General features: G+C 41.1%; 1 protein-coding gene across 2 annotated transcripts in view; it reads left to right on the top strand.

The window, feature by feature from the left end:
* KAT7 (lysine acetyltransferase 7) overlaps window positions 1-12,821 on the top strand; it is a 28,619-nt gene extending 15,798 nt beyond the window's left edge. For both annotated transcript variants that reach the window (XM_010998592.2, XM_010998593.3), the window contains 8 exons: window positions 1,011-1,121; window positions 2,746-2,937; window positions 5,738-5,827; window positions 6,059-6,199; window positions 7,291-7,384; window positions 9,650-9,796; window positions 10,383-10,489; window positions 11,130-12,821. In XM_010998592.2, the coding sequence (XP_010996894.1) occupies window positions 1,011-1,121; window positions 2,746-2,937; window positions 5,738-5,827; window positions 6,059-6,199; window positions 7,291-7,384; window positions 9,650-9,796; window positions 10,383-10,489; window positions 11,130-11,231 (984 nt within the window). In that variant the 3' untranslated portion in view covers window positions 11,232-12,821. The remainder of the gene's footprint in view (window positions 1-1,010; window positions 1,122-2,745; window positions 2,938-5,737; window positions 5,828-6,058; window positions 6,200-7,290; window positions 7,385-9,649; window positions 9,797-10,382; window positions 10,490-11,129) is intronic.
* Window positions 12,822-13,378: the final 557 nt, after the last annotated feature.

Raw genomic sequence — 13,378 nt, forward strand, 5'->3', positions numbered from 1 at the left:
AAGTCTAATGAATGAGCTCAAGCTCAAAGAAGATATTCATCAGCTGGGCCCAGATTAACCAGAAGAAGTTTTAGTGCGGATAAAGGTGCTGGTGAATGGTTTCTTCATATGCTAATACGTATGTGAAGTCTACAGTGTTCATTCTGGGATGAGCCATCCACTTCTCTTAACAACCATTATCTTCTATTCTCTGGGTAGGAGGTGGAGCCTAGGATGCAGGGGGAAGGGCTAGAATCAAAGGTTTAAAAGGGACGTTTCCCCTGTAGAATTTCTTTTCTGTGAAAGGACACTAGTGTAGTGACTGCCATGGTAAGATCTGATACTTAAAACTGAATTATTTTTACACTTCTAATTTTCTATGATTATTCCCTCTTTTGTTCTTGCTTAATATTTAGTTAAACATTTCTCAAAGAGGCTAGCCTTTTTTTCCTGTGCACTTGGGGCTGGAGTTTTAAAGGGGGAGCATTACAGTGCCTTTGACAGACTGTGTATAATGGCAGGTGCAGGAATTCAAGCGAAAGAGTTTACAAAAGACTGCTTAGTCCAACTTCCCCTTCCTACCTGCAGATTTTACTTTCAGTACAAAATCTTAGACTCAAAGGCTTAGGGATTCTGGGTTTTATTAGGTTGTGTTTTTAAGTGTGTTTTTAGTAGATCTCAGGATTCTAGGAATTGGTAGTGCCTTTGGGTTTGTATATTTTATTCATTTGTCCTGTCACAAGGAAGAAATTGAGGCATAGAGTTCTGAAGAATGAAACTCCCTTTTGGAGAGGTTGTGAGAGCATTTTCTTTCCAGATTCACTAGGGTGGGTAGTGGGTGTCTTCTGGAATTATCTTGTCTGATAAATAATATGTATTGTGCTCAATCCTAGTGCTTAATAATACCTGGCAAATAGTAGGCACTAAATAATAGCTTATGGTTATTCTTGGCCCTCTAGTTGGCATCCATTGAAATGAAATAGATTAAGTTCTTAGAAGCAGAGAGTATGACGCTCTGGTTATTTTCCTAGGAACACAGGCAGACCTATGGGAATACTCGGGAACCTCTCTTGGAAAACCTGACTAGCGAGTATGACTTGGATCTTTTCCGGAGAGCACAAGCTCGGGCTTCAGAGGATTTGGTGAGTATTAAAACCTCCAAGCTGAGGACCACTTGTGAGGGGCACTTGGAACTGCCAAGAAAATGATTAAGCAGTTAGTTTGATGGGGATTAAATGTACCTTGCTGCTTGGCTCTTTCCCCTCCCCCCAGCTATCCTCCTTTGAAACTGTCTTCCATCCCATTCATATTTAAAATTAATTACCTCTCCTCCCTTCCCTGATCCCTTAAAGTTTTCTCTCCCCATCTCAACTCCTGGAAGGACCTGTTTGGTGGAGGTGGTTAGCTGGATAAAACAGTTGGTGCCCCTAAGACTCAGCTGGGAAATTCACAATTCCGAGAACATCTGGACTGGAAGATACGCCTCTCTGTTCTCTTAACCTAAACAGAAACTCCCCTCTGCAGGGTTGTCTCAGTCCTTCATTACAGCTATAAAAGGAACCGTGGGGAATAATGGAAAAGGTTGTTGTCAGATATTTTAGAATTATTGTTTGACACAGCCAAGCTTTATCTATGTACATTAAGATGGTTTTCCCTTCTGTTTTTTATTTACAGTTAGTTAGTATTTAGTTTTGCTACACTACGCAGAATTTTCTGCTGCTTCGTTTTAAGAAAATTGTGATTGAGTGTACCTCTGATTTAGTGAATATAATGTGTTCAGGGAAACTTAGTTTGTAAAGTGAATCTTACCTTCCTTTGTAAAAAGAAAAATTATATCAATACTTTATTTGAAAATTCTCAAATAGACTTGTTGAAAGTTTTATAGAGAGTGGGGATTGATAGCTGCCCATGGCTGGGCTAGGCTGCTACTGCGGGTTTTCTCTGTCTTATCCTGGAACAGAGAGCATTTCATAGGCCAGCTTTTCACAACTCTCCACCTGGTTATGCTTCAGAATTATTTCCAAAGTCAGCTCATTGCTACTGAGTGGGGACAGGTATCCAAAAATATTTTCTACTTTAAGTTTCCAGAATTAAAGCATCATACATGTTTCAGAATTTTTTTTTTTTTTTTTTTTTTTTTTTGGTAGGGGTATGTAACTAGGTTTATTCTTAGAGGCGGTTCTGGGGATTAACCCAGAACCTCAGGCAAGCTAAGCATGCTCTCTACCACTTAAGTTATACCCACCCCGAGAAATATTTTTTTAAGGACCCGATTTGAGGGTGACCATGCTGGGTGTATGTTACAACAATCCACACAGCTTTATAAAGGCTCCTACAGATACATAAAGCACATTCTAGAGGATCTTTTGTTTAGTTTTAGAATGTTTTGTAAAGGTGTAGGGAGTTTGTATTTGTGGTAGATCGCCTTTTATCATTCAGTTTGGTTCAGGCTGATAAAAAATAAAATTTTACCAAGGATTTGTTGTGATGTTCAAGAGAGGAGGCCCAGAGTATGGTAGGGAGCAGAGAAAAGCCACTCTCTTGTTGAGATCTGTGCTCTAGGCAGCGTACACAGTACGTTTTCTATGAGCCTTCCTGGTTACTCATGCCCCTGTAAGTCCTCTTCAATGTAAGTTTCTCATGAGTTAAAAGCCAAACCTGATTTTTTTTCCCCCCATAGCCTAGTATGTTGGCCTGCACACAGCTTACAGCAACAAAGATGATCAATTCTAATCGTCCTTTGATTTGACTTATTCTCTACAATAGGAAAAGTTAAGGCTGCAAGGTCAAATCACAGAGGGGAGCAACATGATTAAGACAATTGCTTTTGGTCGCTATGAGCTTGATACTTGGTACCATTCTCCCTATCCTGAAGAATATGCACGACTGGGGCGTCTCTACATGTGTGAATTCTGTTTAAAATATATGAAGAGCCAAACAATACTCCGCCGGCACATGGTAAGTTGTCTGGGATCCATGAGCATGGTCACGATAAGCTACAGGATCTCAAGATTCTGACATGTATGTAAGTATCTCTCAGTGATCCACAGAAGTGGGATGAAGGCATAGAAAGTTGAAGGGCGGGTTTACATAGCCTGTGGCAAGGCTGGTGCTGGGTGGCCCTTAACCACATCCTGTCATACTTATCTCCCTGTCTTTCTTTCTTGGTGCCTGCTCTTCTCTAGTTCTTCCTTGGGATATGGGTTACCTTTGCCTGCAGTTTCTCTGTGTCTCAAGCCAGATGAAAATAAATGGTCTTCATTAGCTAGAATTCATTAGACAGAGCTGGGACAGGATGACTCACCTTTCTATACATAGCAATAAATGTGTGTTGAGTGAACACTTATTTAGGGGAGACAGATTATGAAATTAACAGAATGGGTCCTTGGGTCAGCCTTTTCCTTGAGTTGCTTGATGCTTTTGGTTTCTGAGCAGTCTTCCTGTTAAAATAGGAATAAAGATTTGAACCTGATTTTATTGTTTACTAGATACGCTTACTAGGTATTTTGCAGCTTTAAGCCATTTTTCTTTCCCTGGTTGTGGAATGAGGTCTTAAAGAAAATTTCTGCCATGGAGCAGGGATGGGGAAGTCTTGTCGGGGGACAAGTCTGTCAGACAAGGAAAGCTTTCTTTTTTCTTGTTCCCATAGTCACAGTGTAGTTGTGGCTCTGAGGCCTTTTTGGGTCTCTTTTTGCTTCCCCTTCCGTCTTTATTTCCCAGATTTCCACACGCTGAGTATCTACATCACAGTCCTATGATTTCTCTCATAATACTCTTCTCCCCAGTTTGGTGATAACTGCTCTTTTGTCTTCCTGACTCGAATATGTGGTCTGTAATGCTGTGGCCCAGACTGCCACTGTGAACTAAGTCCTCTAGACTCCACACGACACTCACACTAGACTAGATGGGGAGGAATGCTGGAGGGGGGGTGGGTGACGGGTGGGGACTGGTCTCCCTGATCGTGGAGGTAAACTAAAATACAGTTTGCTTTGTGAAAGACTGGTATTTTTATTGATGTGACCTGCTTACCATTTATGCCCTTTTTCTTCATTTTTGTTTTTGTTTATTTATTGGCACTAACCAACAAAGTAGCCAAAAGATAAGAAATAGTACTAGTAGGGAGAGAAAACAAAGGTCTAGATTAATCTGTGGATCAAGTAAACAAACATTATGAATATTTGAGGCTCTCTACAATTGTTCTGTGAGTTACAAAAATTGAATTTCAGGAAATAAAAACCTGTTAATGCATACCTCTTGAGATTCCTGTTGCTTTAGGCATACTCACAGAAATGGGCTTTCTTTGGCCATTTGGTCAACAGTTTGGCTTCTGTTTCTAAACAAATAATAGTTGTTAGTTTGCTTATTGTTGGAAAGAGCCAGCATGAGTAGAGGGTTGGAGATACGAACAAACTAACTATAGGTGAAGCTTTCTTGAAGCAGTCCCAATTAGTGAATATTTGGATTTAAGTGTGACAAATTGGGGCATGACATAAAGAGTAAAATAATGCCATTTACAGCAACCTGGATGGATCTGGAGATCACCAATTCTAAGTGAAGTAAGCCAGAAAGAGAAAGAAATACATCATATGATATCACTTATATGTGGAATCTAAAAAAGAGACGCAAATGAACTTATTTACGAAACGGAAACAGACTCAAAGATACAAAACAAACTTATGGTTACCAGAGGGGAAAGGGGATGGGAAGGGCTAAATTGGGAGTTCAAGATTTGCAGATACTAACTACTATATATAAAATAGATAAATTTATACTGTGTAGACAGGGAACTGTATTTAATGTCTTGTAGTAATCTATAATAAAAAAAAATATGAAAAGGAGTATATGTTTGTGTTTGTATGACTGAAACATGCTGTACACCAGAAATTGACACATTGTAAACTTCAATTAAAAAAATTGTAAACTTCAGTGAAAAAAAAAAAAACACAAATTGAGGCATGATCCTTGAGTTGACCAAAAAGAGTCACAACAAAATTTAATAGAAAATGCTCTATAAACATACTTTTAAAGTGATACTTTAAAACGTATTTACACGAAACCTTTCAGGAAGTCACGTATTTACAGCAAGGAGTTCCCGGCTGCATTAAATCCATTGGCAGTTGAGGGTGAGAAAAGGGGTGACTTGTGCCCCCTTGTGGCCAAGTTCCCCCCACCCAGCTTCCTGCTACTAAACCAGGCTGCCTTGCCTTTTTTTTTTCCTAAGCCACAGAAGGCCTTGCTCCTATTTCTTTATAGTATAACAAAGGAAACCCTTGGAGAAAGGGCATGGTTTTTATCACTGGGCCTTTTTTTCTAATCTGAAAAAAAGAAGACCGTAATGGTTTAGGTGGTAACGAGAAGTTATTGGTAAAGGTGAGAGTACCTTTACTTAGCAACTCTAAGCTGCTGGAAATAAGCTGCTTAAGAATTTCCTGTTGGCACAAGACATTGTATAATAAGCTAAGGGTATTTTTTATTTGTCTTGCTTTTACATAGTAGATGATTTTAATCTCTCGAGTTGGAACAGTGCCAGAATATAATCCAGAAAACTTGTTCCAAACTGCTATGAAAATACCATAAATACATTGCAGTGACTTTAGAAGCCTTTATTTGGTTCACTGGGGGAAAAAAAATCTGTTTTTCTGTACATTGAGCTGTCCATCTCAGCTAACCAGATTCGACCCATGATTCATTTTCCCCTTTGAGCAGCGGTCCTACAGGGAAGATTTGTTTCCCTGATGTGGATTCCATTCTCTTGCAGGCCAAGTGTGTGTGGAAACACCCACCCGGCGATGAGATATATCGCAAAGGTTCAATCTCTGTGTTTGAAGTGGATGGCAAGAAAAACAAGGTAAAGTGGTGACATCAGAAAAAGGGGTGGTAGTGTTGTACATTCACAGGTTTCAGAAGCAATTTGTTTTATATCTGTCTCACCTTGTAAAGAAGATAGAACTCTTCTATTGGCCAAAATATACCATTTCTGCCTCATTAACAATAATGGTATGCTCTTTAATTTTAGGCCTTTATCTGAGAAGTTTAAGAATCACTGACCCACGCTTAAACTCTGTTTCTCTGCTTCCAGATCTACTGCCAAAACCTGTGCCTGTTGGCCAAGCTTTTTCTGGACCACAAGACATTATATTATGATGTGGAACCCTTCCTGTTCTATGTTATGACTGAAGCAGACAACACTGGTTGTCACCTGATTGGATATTTTTCCAAGGTCAGCAGGATCTGGAGATTAAGAAGCTGATGACCAGAGCAGGGTGATTGATGTTGGCACATGGGGACTCAAATCACTGACAGAAAGAGGCAGTTCCCTGGGCAGTGGTGACAGCCCTTCCTTTAAAGGGCAGTAGGGGGTTGAGGGGAGAAAGCCACATATCAAAGATTATTTAATGAAAATGTGCAGTTCTTTATTAAAAGCTGGTTTACTCATTCTGGACTTGTGGGTTGAAGCTGTCTATTAATTACTGGCCAGGGCCCTGCCTGCTAACCCACAGGCCCATGTCTTGTCGTCAGGCCAGCTCTCCTGGCTTTGCTCTTCTCTATGTTACTAGCTTCAAACCAGGAATATATTCCTTTTGCCTGTTTTTTAAGCTGGACTCCTTCAGTCATAATGCTACTGTGCCTTCAAAGACTCAAGGCCAGATTTTGCATATGATTTTTTTTTACTATAACAACTGTTTAGAAGTATAATTCACATGCCATACAATTCACTCATTTAGTGGTTTTTAGTTGAGTCACAGAGTTGTGCAACCACTGTACAGTTGCCACAATCAATTTTTGTTAACCCCAATAAGAAACCCCATACCCATAAGTAGTCATTCCCCATTTCCACTCAATCCGTCCCATTCCTACTGTCTCTAGAAGTTTGCCTGTTGTGGATATTTCACGTAAATGAAATTGTATGATATGTGATTTAACTGAGTTTTCACCCCCTTGCAGAATGGGGGCTTACTTTTTGGATTCCTCTCTTCTCCAGTCGGCAGCCCCTTTTCGAAATACTGTTTTTAGAGATGGGTGCCCTAGGCTGACTCAGCATTCTAAACCTTCTTGCCTTGCTCTGTGACTAAAGAAACAGAGTCAACCCTCTTCAAATGAGACTGGAGGTCCCAGAGCTAGGGAAACCCTGGGATTCACGGCTTTGGCCATCGTAAAGGGTGTGGGTGAAACAACTGTGAGCCTGACAGCCACTTCCCAGGCCTAGTTGGCATATATTTTATAAGAATCCTTATTTTGTATGTGTGGGACTGCTGACACCTTTGGTTCCGTATTCTCATGACCTGCTTATCTGTTTGCTCTTGATTTTAGGAAAAGAATTCATTCCTCAACTACAATGTGTCCTGTATCCTTACCATGCCTCAGTACATGAGACAGGGCTATGGCAAGATGCTCATTGATTTCAGTAAGTGAAACAGCAGAGTCATAAGCTCCACAAGCAGGGACCACGTGAATATTGTCGTTTGTCTTTTTGTCCTACGATCTCTGCAGTTCCTGGCATGTAGTGGGAGTACACTGGTATTAAGTTAATGAGTAAGTGGAGAAAACCTGATTGTCACTTGGCCTGATCATCAGTTGAACATGCGAATGAATACAGGACCCTGAGTTGGTACCTAACAGTGGGAGATATGGAGGATAGTGAAGTAAGCTCTTCAGGGTTATCCCAGTTTAAGATTTATGAACAGCACATAGATGTGTAAGGCTTCGAATTTGTTCCTGGGTGTTAGGAATTTTAGTCTTGTAAGGAATTGTCTGGAGGCGATCCGGATACCTGATAGAGGCTTTGGGTCTCATTAATCTTGGAATCTGTATTTGGGGATTTACCTCCTTAACTAAAGTTTATCTGCAACCCCCAAATCAACGAATGTGAGCAAGGCAGTAAAAAAAGGTCACTACACATTCCCAGATGAGGTTAAGCAAGACTCCTTGTTTTGGCCCTCTTTGTTTAAGCAGGTATCCTCTTCAGTCTGTTAGTGCCATGTTCTTATTTTTGTGCTTTTTGTTGCTATTTTAAATGGCCCCTAAGCGTTGAGCTAAAGTGCTGTCGACGAAGGCTATGATGTGCCTTACAGAGGAAATAGGTGTTTTGGCCAGCTGTCATTCAGGCGTAGGTTATTGTGCTGTTGGCTGTCAATTCAGTGTTAATGAATCAACAACAGTGTGGAAACAGACTCACAGACATGGTGAACAATATTACGGTTACTGGGGGAAAGAGGAGTGGGAAGGGATACATTTGGGAGTTTGAGACTTGCAAATGTTAACCACTATATGTAAAAAATAGATAAAAAATGTGTTCTATATAGCACAGGGAACTATATTCAATATGTTGTAATAACCTTTAATGAAAAAGAATATGAAAACGAATATATATATATATTTAAAAAATTTTTAAAAACCCACAACAATGTATATTAAATAGGTGTTTTTAAACACATAAAATGTGGTTATGTATTGATGGGTGAAGAAAGTGTGAGAGGCTCACAGGAATCTGACCCTCTATTTTCCCTAGAAGCAATAGTTCAGTGTTCGCTAATCCAGTGTTCGCTGTGACTTTGTATAACATAACTTCTGTAAATAATGAGGTTCAACTGTATTTTATTTCACGTTCATTATAATATGACATAGTTTCATCAGAATTAGAGTTCTTAGAATTAGCTTTCCAAACCTTTCTATTTAAGCCACCTGGGAAGAGATGAATCAGTAAATGGCATAATCCGCTGAGGGGTGGAGGGCATTGTATATCTTTGGATAGGTAATACCTCTTTTATAAATTGAACTTTGTGGAAACTTTCAGACGTACACAAAAGTAGCATAATAGTATAATCAACCCCTTGTGATGATTACCATTTTATAGCCAATCTTGTTTACCTATACTCCCACCCTCAATTATTTTACTGTCTCTAAAAGAACAAAGTCCATTACCTAAAAAAAATCCTTAATATAAATTATAGTTTCAGATTTTCCTGATTTTGTGATTTTGTTCTTTTTTTTTTTTCAAACTATTTTTACTCAAATCCAGATAGAACTGATACTGGGATTGATAGATGAAGCTTGTAAATCAGTTTTAATCTAAAAGTTCCTGCTCCATCGCTCTTTTTTTTTTTTTTTTTTTTCCTTTTTCTTTTTCTTTGCTATATGTTTGTTGAAGAAAGCAGGTTGGTTATCCAGTAGCATTTCCCAGAATATGAATTTTGCTGACTGCATCCCATTGTGTTGAAAGTTAATGTTTAGATGTTAAAACTAGAGACTTTGTAAGGTTTAGGTCATGTCACCTCCCCACCCCCTCAAATATTTCATAGGTGGTACTGAAATAATCCATTCTTAAAAGTTCAAAATTTTGAAAAAGATTAAAAGCTGTATAGTGAAATGGCTTCCCATCTCTGTTCCCATCTACCCTGTTCTTAACACAGAGTAACAGGTAACCATTGAAAAGTTCCTTGTGAAGCCTTCCAGAGTTTTTAATGTCTATTATAAGTAAATGCAGGTATGCATTCTCCCCCTTTTGTTTACACAAAGGCAGCCTACTAGACAGTAGCCACATAGTGTTGCATTAAATGACTGGACCCTAACTGATAGTGCAAAGCAGATTCTACTGCTTAAGTCTTTTTCTATGTTGGTACATTGTTCTTTGCTCATAAGATGAGATACAGTGTCTCTGTTTCCCTGGCAGGTTACTTGCTTTCCAAAGTGGAAGAAAAAGTTGGCTCCCCAGAACGTCCACTCTCAGATCTAGGGCTCATAAGCTATCGCAGTTACTGGAAAGAAGTGCTTCTTCGTTACCTGCATAATTTCCAAGGCAAAGAGATTTCTATCAAAGGTTGGTTTTTGACTCTTAGAGAATGGTTGTTACCCAAGATGTTTGCTGAATATTCTGACTCCTCTTGGCCCTGTTCATGCTTTGTAACCTGCAAAGATAATGCCCCATTCTGTGTTTCCTCCGAATGTGAGAGTGGCCCGCTGAATATGGGCCCCTCACTAAAGGTACCTAAGGATTCCAGAGCAGTTGGCCCTTGGGACTGGTTATATGATTTGGTTTCTCAAGTCTCAGGTTGCTAACACTTTAATTCTCAACAAAAGTCAAGAAAGAAGAAAAACTTCAAGTCTTTTGGCACACACAGGGACTTCTAACATCCCTGTATATTTATGCAAGGGTGGAAGAATTTAGTTTGGTCTGTCTTTGACCTGATTTCTGTAGGGGCCAAAGTAGGTTTTTGCTGTCTTCTGTAGCTGTTTGAACCAGTCAAGTGATTGCTTTGTAAACTTTTTCTGAACAGGTTGGATTGAGTAGTGAAGATTCCAAACGTTTGGAGTCCTCTAGATTTCCTTCAAGGGAAAGGGGGCCTTGGTAGGGGGTGGTGGGGGTCTGCATTTTGGCCAAGTTCTCAGTAGCTCTTCTGTTTCAGAAATTAGCCAGGAGACAGCTGTGAATCCCGTGGACATTGTCAGCACTCTGCAAGCCCTTCAGATGCTCAAGTACTGGAAAGGAAAACACCTCGTTTTGAAGAGACAGGTAAAGTTTCTGTCAGCCTCTTGCTCGTTGCTGAATATCCTGTGGGGCCTCCACACCTTAACGGTAACCTTCCCTTAAAGGAGCCTGACCACCTGTACCTTTTCCATGGTCTCGTTAGGCTTGTCTCCTGCCTTATCCTTATCAGAAGCTTTGGTCAGCTCCTGTCTTACATTCGGACGACAGAAGGGTACGCAGCGCCAGCTAAGCGGCTTTATGTTGCACAGCTGTCCTTCTGTGCTGATTCTGGGTGATTTTCTTAGATCGGAGGAGACCGCCCATCTGTGCAGGGGTATCTTCGTAAACTCCAGGGCTTGCGGGAGCGGTTTTAAATTCTTTTCACAAATGCCATCTCAACTCATGCCGACTTGAAATGTTTTAAATTTTAAGTTGACTCATAACATATAATAGGGGAAGATGAATAATGGTTTTCTGGTCTGACTGAGAGCCTCGTAGGAAGAAACGGATTAGGTAGGAAAGCATTATGTAAATCAAAAGACAGTTTTTTTAACACCTGTTTCACACCTTAGTGTATTATGAAACCTTTGTTGATTTCTTCTTTGCCTACAGTCATTTAGGAACCCACATATAAAGATACTTTGGTTGAATTTATATAATAATTTTTCCCATTGTTCTCCCTCAGGACCTGATTGATGAGTGGATAGCCAAAGAGGCCAAAAGATCCAACTCCAATAAAACCATGGATCCAAGCTGTTTAAAATGGACCCCTCCCAAGGGCACTTAAAGTGACCTGTTACTCTGAGCCAGCGAACCCCAGCAGTAGGAATCCGTACCCTAGGGATCTGTCTGTCATTTCTGTTGCTCTTGTGATTGGCAAGTACAGTATCCTTTGGGAAGGCCATCCCCCTCAGGACTGTCCTGGCTCCGACCTTCATGTACACTGCAGACGCTGGTTCTGAGGAACTGTTCTTTCGGCCTCAGTGAGGTTGCCTGGATGGGATCGCTGTTAGACTTGAGTGCAGATCCCTCGTAGCACTGACCCAAGGTGTTCTGTTTTGGTACTGTACCTGTCCAGTCACTGGTTCTCTCCTCATGTCCTCTGGCCCCATGAGGTTGTGTTGTGTCTTCTAAACTTTGTAATATTGCTTCTTGCCGCCTGGTCACCAGACCACCAAATAACGGTTGCCACCACCAGGACCTTTCCATTTATTCCTTACATGTGTTTTTGGAGGGGCAGGGGAGAGGTAACAAACACTTCTGAGTGTGTGTGCTGGGAGGGGTCCCTTCCCTTTGGACTTCATCTCACTGTAAATTTTTTCCTCCATTTTTATCAAAAGACCTGTTTTTGATCAGTATCGGGCTGACCAGAGCCAAATACTTTTGAAGACTCTCCCAGGGATTTGTCTTGGTAACAGCACATTATCTGAATGAGATGGAGAAAAGAATTGAGCGGTGGTGATTCTGTACTTTGAGTTCACCTGTGGGCAGTGGGCAGCGGGCAGCGTCTTGGTGGAAAGGAATGGATACTACTTTTTGCCTCACCAGATAAAGTGCCCAGTCGTAAATGTTTTCTTCTCTTTACTCCCTGCCCTTTTTTACGTTTGCAGGTGCCAAAATAATTTCCAGTTCTCCCTTTCATGCTGCATGTTAACTGGTTAATTACACCACAGAAACCTTTCCACCAGTACCAGTGTGAGATAGCACACCTACACTTCCACATAAGTTGCACTGCTTTTGTCTGAACATCCTCGGAGAAGCGATTGAAAATGACTTCCGTATCTCAGCCCATGACTCAGCAAAGCAGAGTGTCCACCCCTGCCAAGGTTTGCTTCTCTTTTCAACAGTGCCTCACCCTCCCTCTAGGACTAAAGTGCTCACGCCCTTCCAAGAACTCCTCCTCCATTTCCTTTTTTGGGATTTACCACCATCCCCCCCATTCTCTGGTCTCCTATTTTTGGTGTTGTTTAAGTGAAGGAAGAGATGATCCCTCTAATTTCTCTCCAGCCCATTATAACCTGCTATCTTGGGGCAGCTTTTGATGTATGACATGTCACCCTTCCCGACTTGGTCTCCTACATCACCACTGTCTTCATGTGGAGCCCTCACCACAGTCCCCACTCTGGTCATTTGTGCCTTTCTCTTGTCATCTCTGTACACTACTTATATTCACTGTGGGTTGGGGGGAGCTAATTTTAAGCATGTTCAGTGGCAGCTCCCTGCCAGTTTCAGTGTCACTGTTAAAATTTATCCAAAAGCAACTTCACTGGGGTTTTTCTTAAGGGGTAAAGGCCTTTTACAGAAGCTAACCCTTCCCCACATGTGGTAGAATGTGCTGTCCTGTATCTACTCCTCAATAAAGCATGTTCTCTGCTCACGTCTGTTTCACCCAGGAGCTCTCATTTACAGATGGAACGGGTGCCACTGACTTGCTGCGAATAGTAAATGCACTCGGGATTTATTTTCCTAGCAGTAAACTGCCTGTTGAGGGATGCGGTTTGTGGCTGGGGGAAGGTTTTTTCTCCTTTGTGTTGCAGGCTATCTGTAGAGGGAGTGCTTACTCTGAACTTGTCTACTTGGTGGGATAAATTCTCTGCCGCCCTCTGGTTCCAGCTAATAGGCATGCATAGGAGCGACTAGTCAGTATTATTCATTCTTCTGTTTAGTTCCTTTTCTTGATTTCGAGGGCAGAAGAGCCAGCAGGAAGTTAGGGTAGATGGGGTACAAGCGATAGTTGTGGGAGGTGGAAATAGGTGTATCCCTTCTTAATCTCCAGGCTTGTTTGCCAGGAGCGAGCAGTGTCACCTCTAATCATTGTCTCTTGGGTAGAGATGGTTTCTGAAAGTAGCTGCATTTTCTTGTAGCATTTATCCAGTGCAGGAAAAAGGAGGCTGGGCATTTATCTGTACAGTAGAAAGGAGAAGGGTGGAAGTT

This window comes from Camelus dromedarius, chromosome 16, assembly GCF_036321535.1.
Source record: "Camelus dromedarius isolate mCamDro1 chromosome 16, mCamDro1.pat, whole genome shotgun sequence".
In the NCBI taxonomy this organism is placed as follows: Eukaryota; Metazoa; Chordata; class Mammalia; order Artiodactyla; family Camelidae; genus Camelus; species Camelus dromedarius.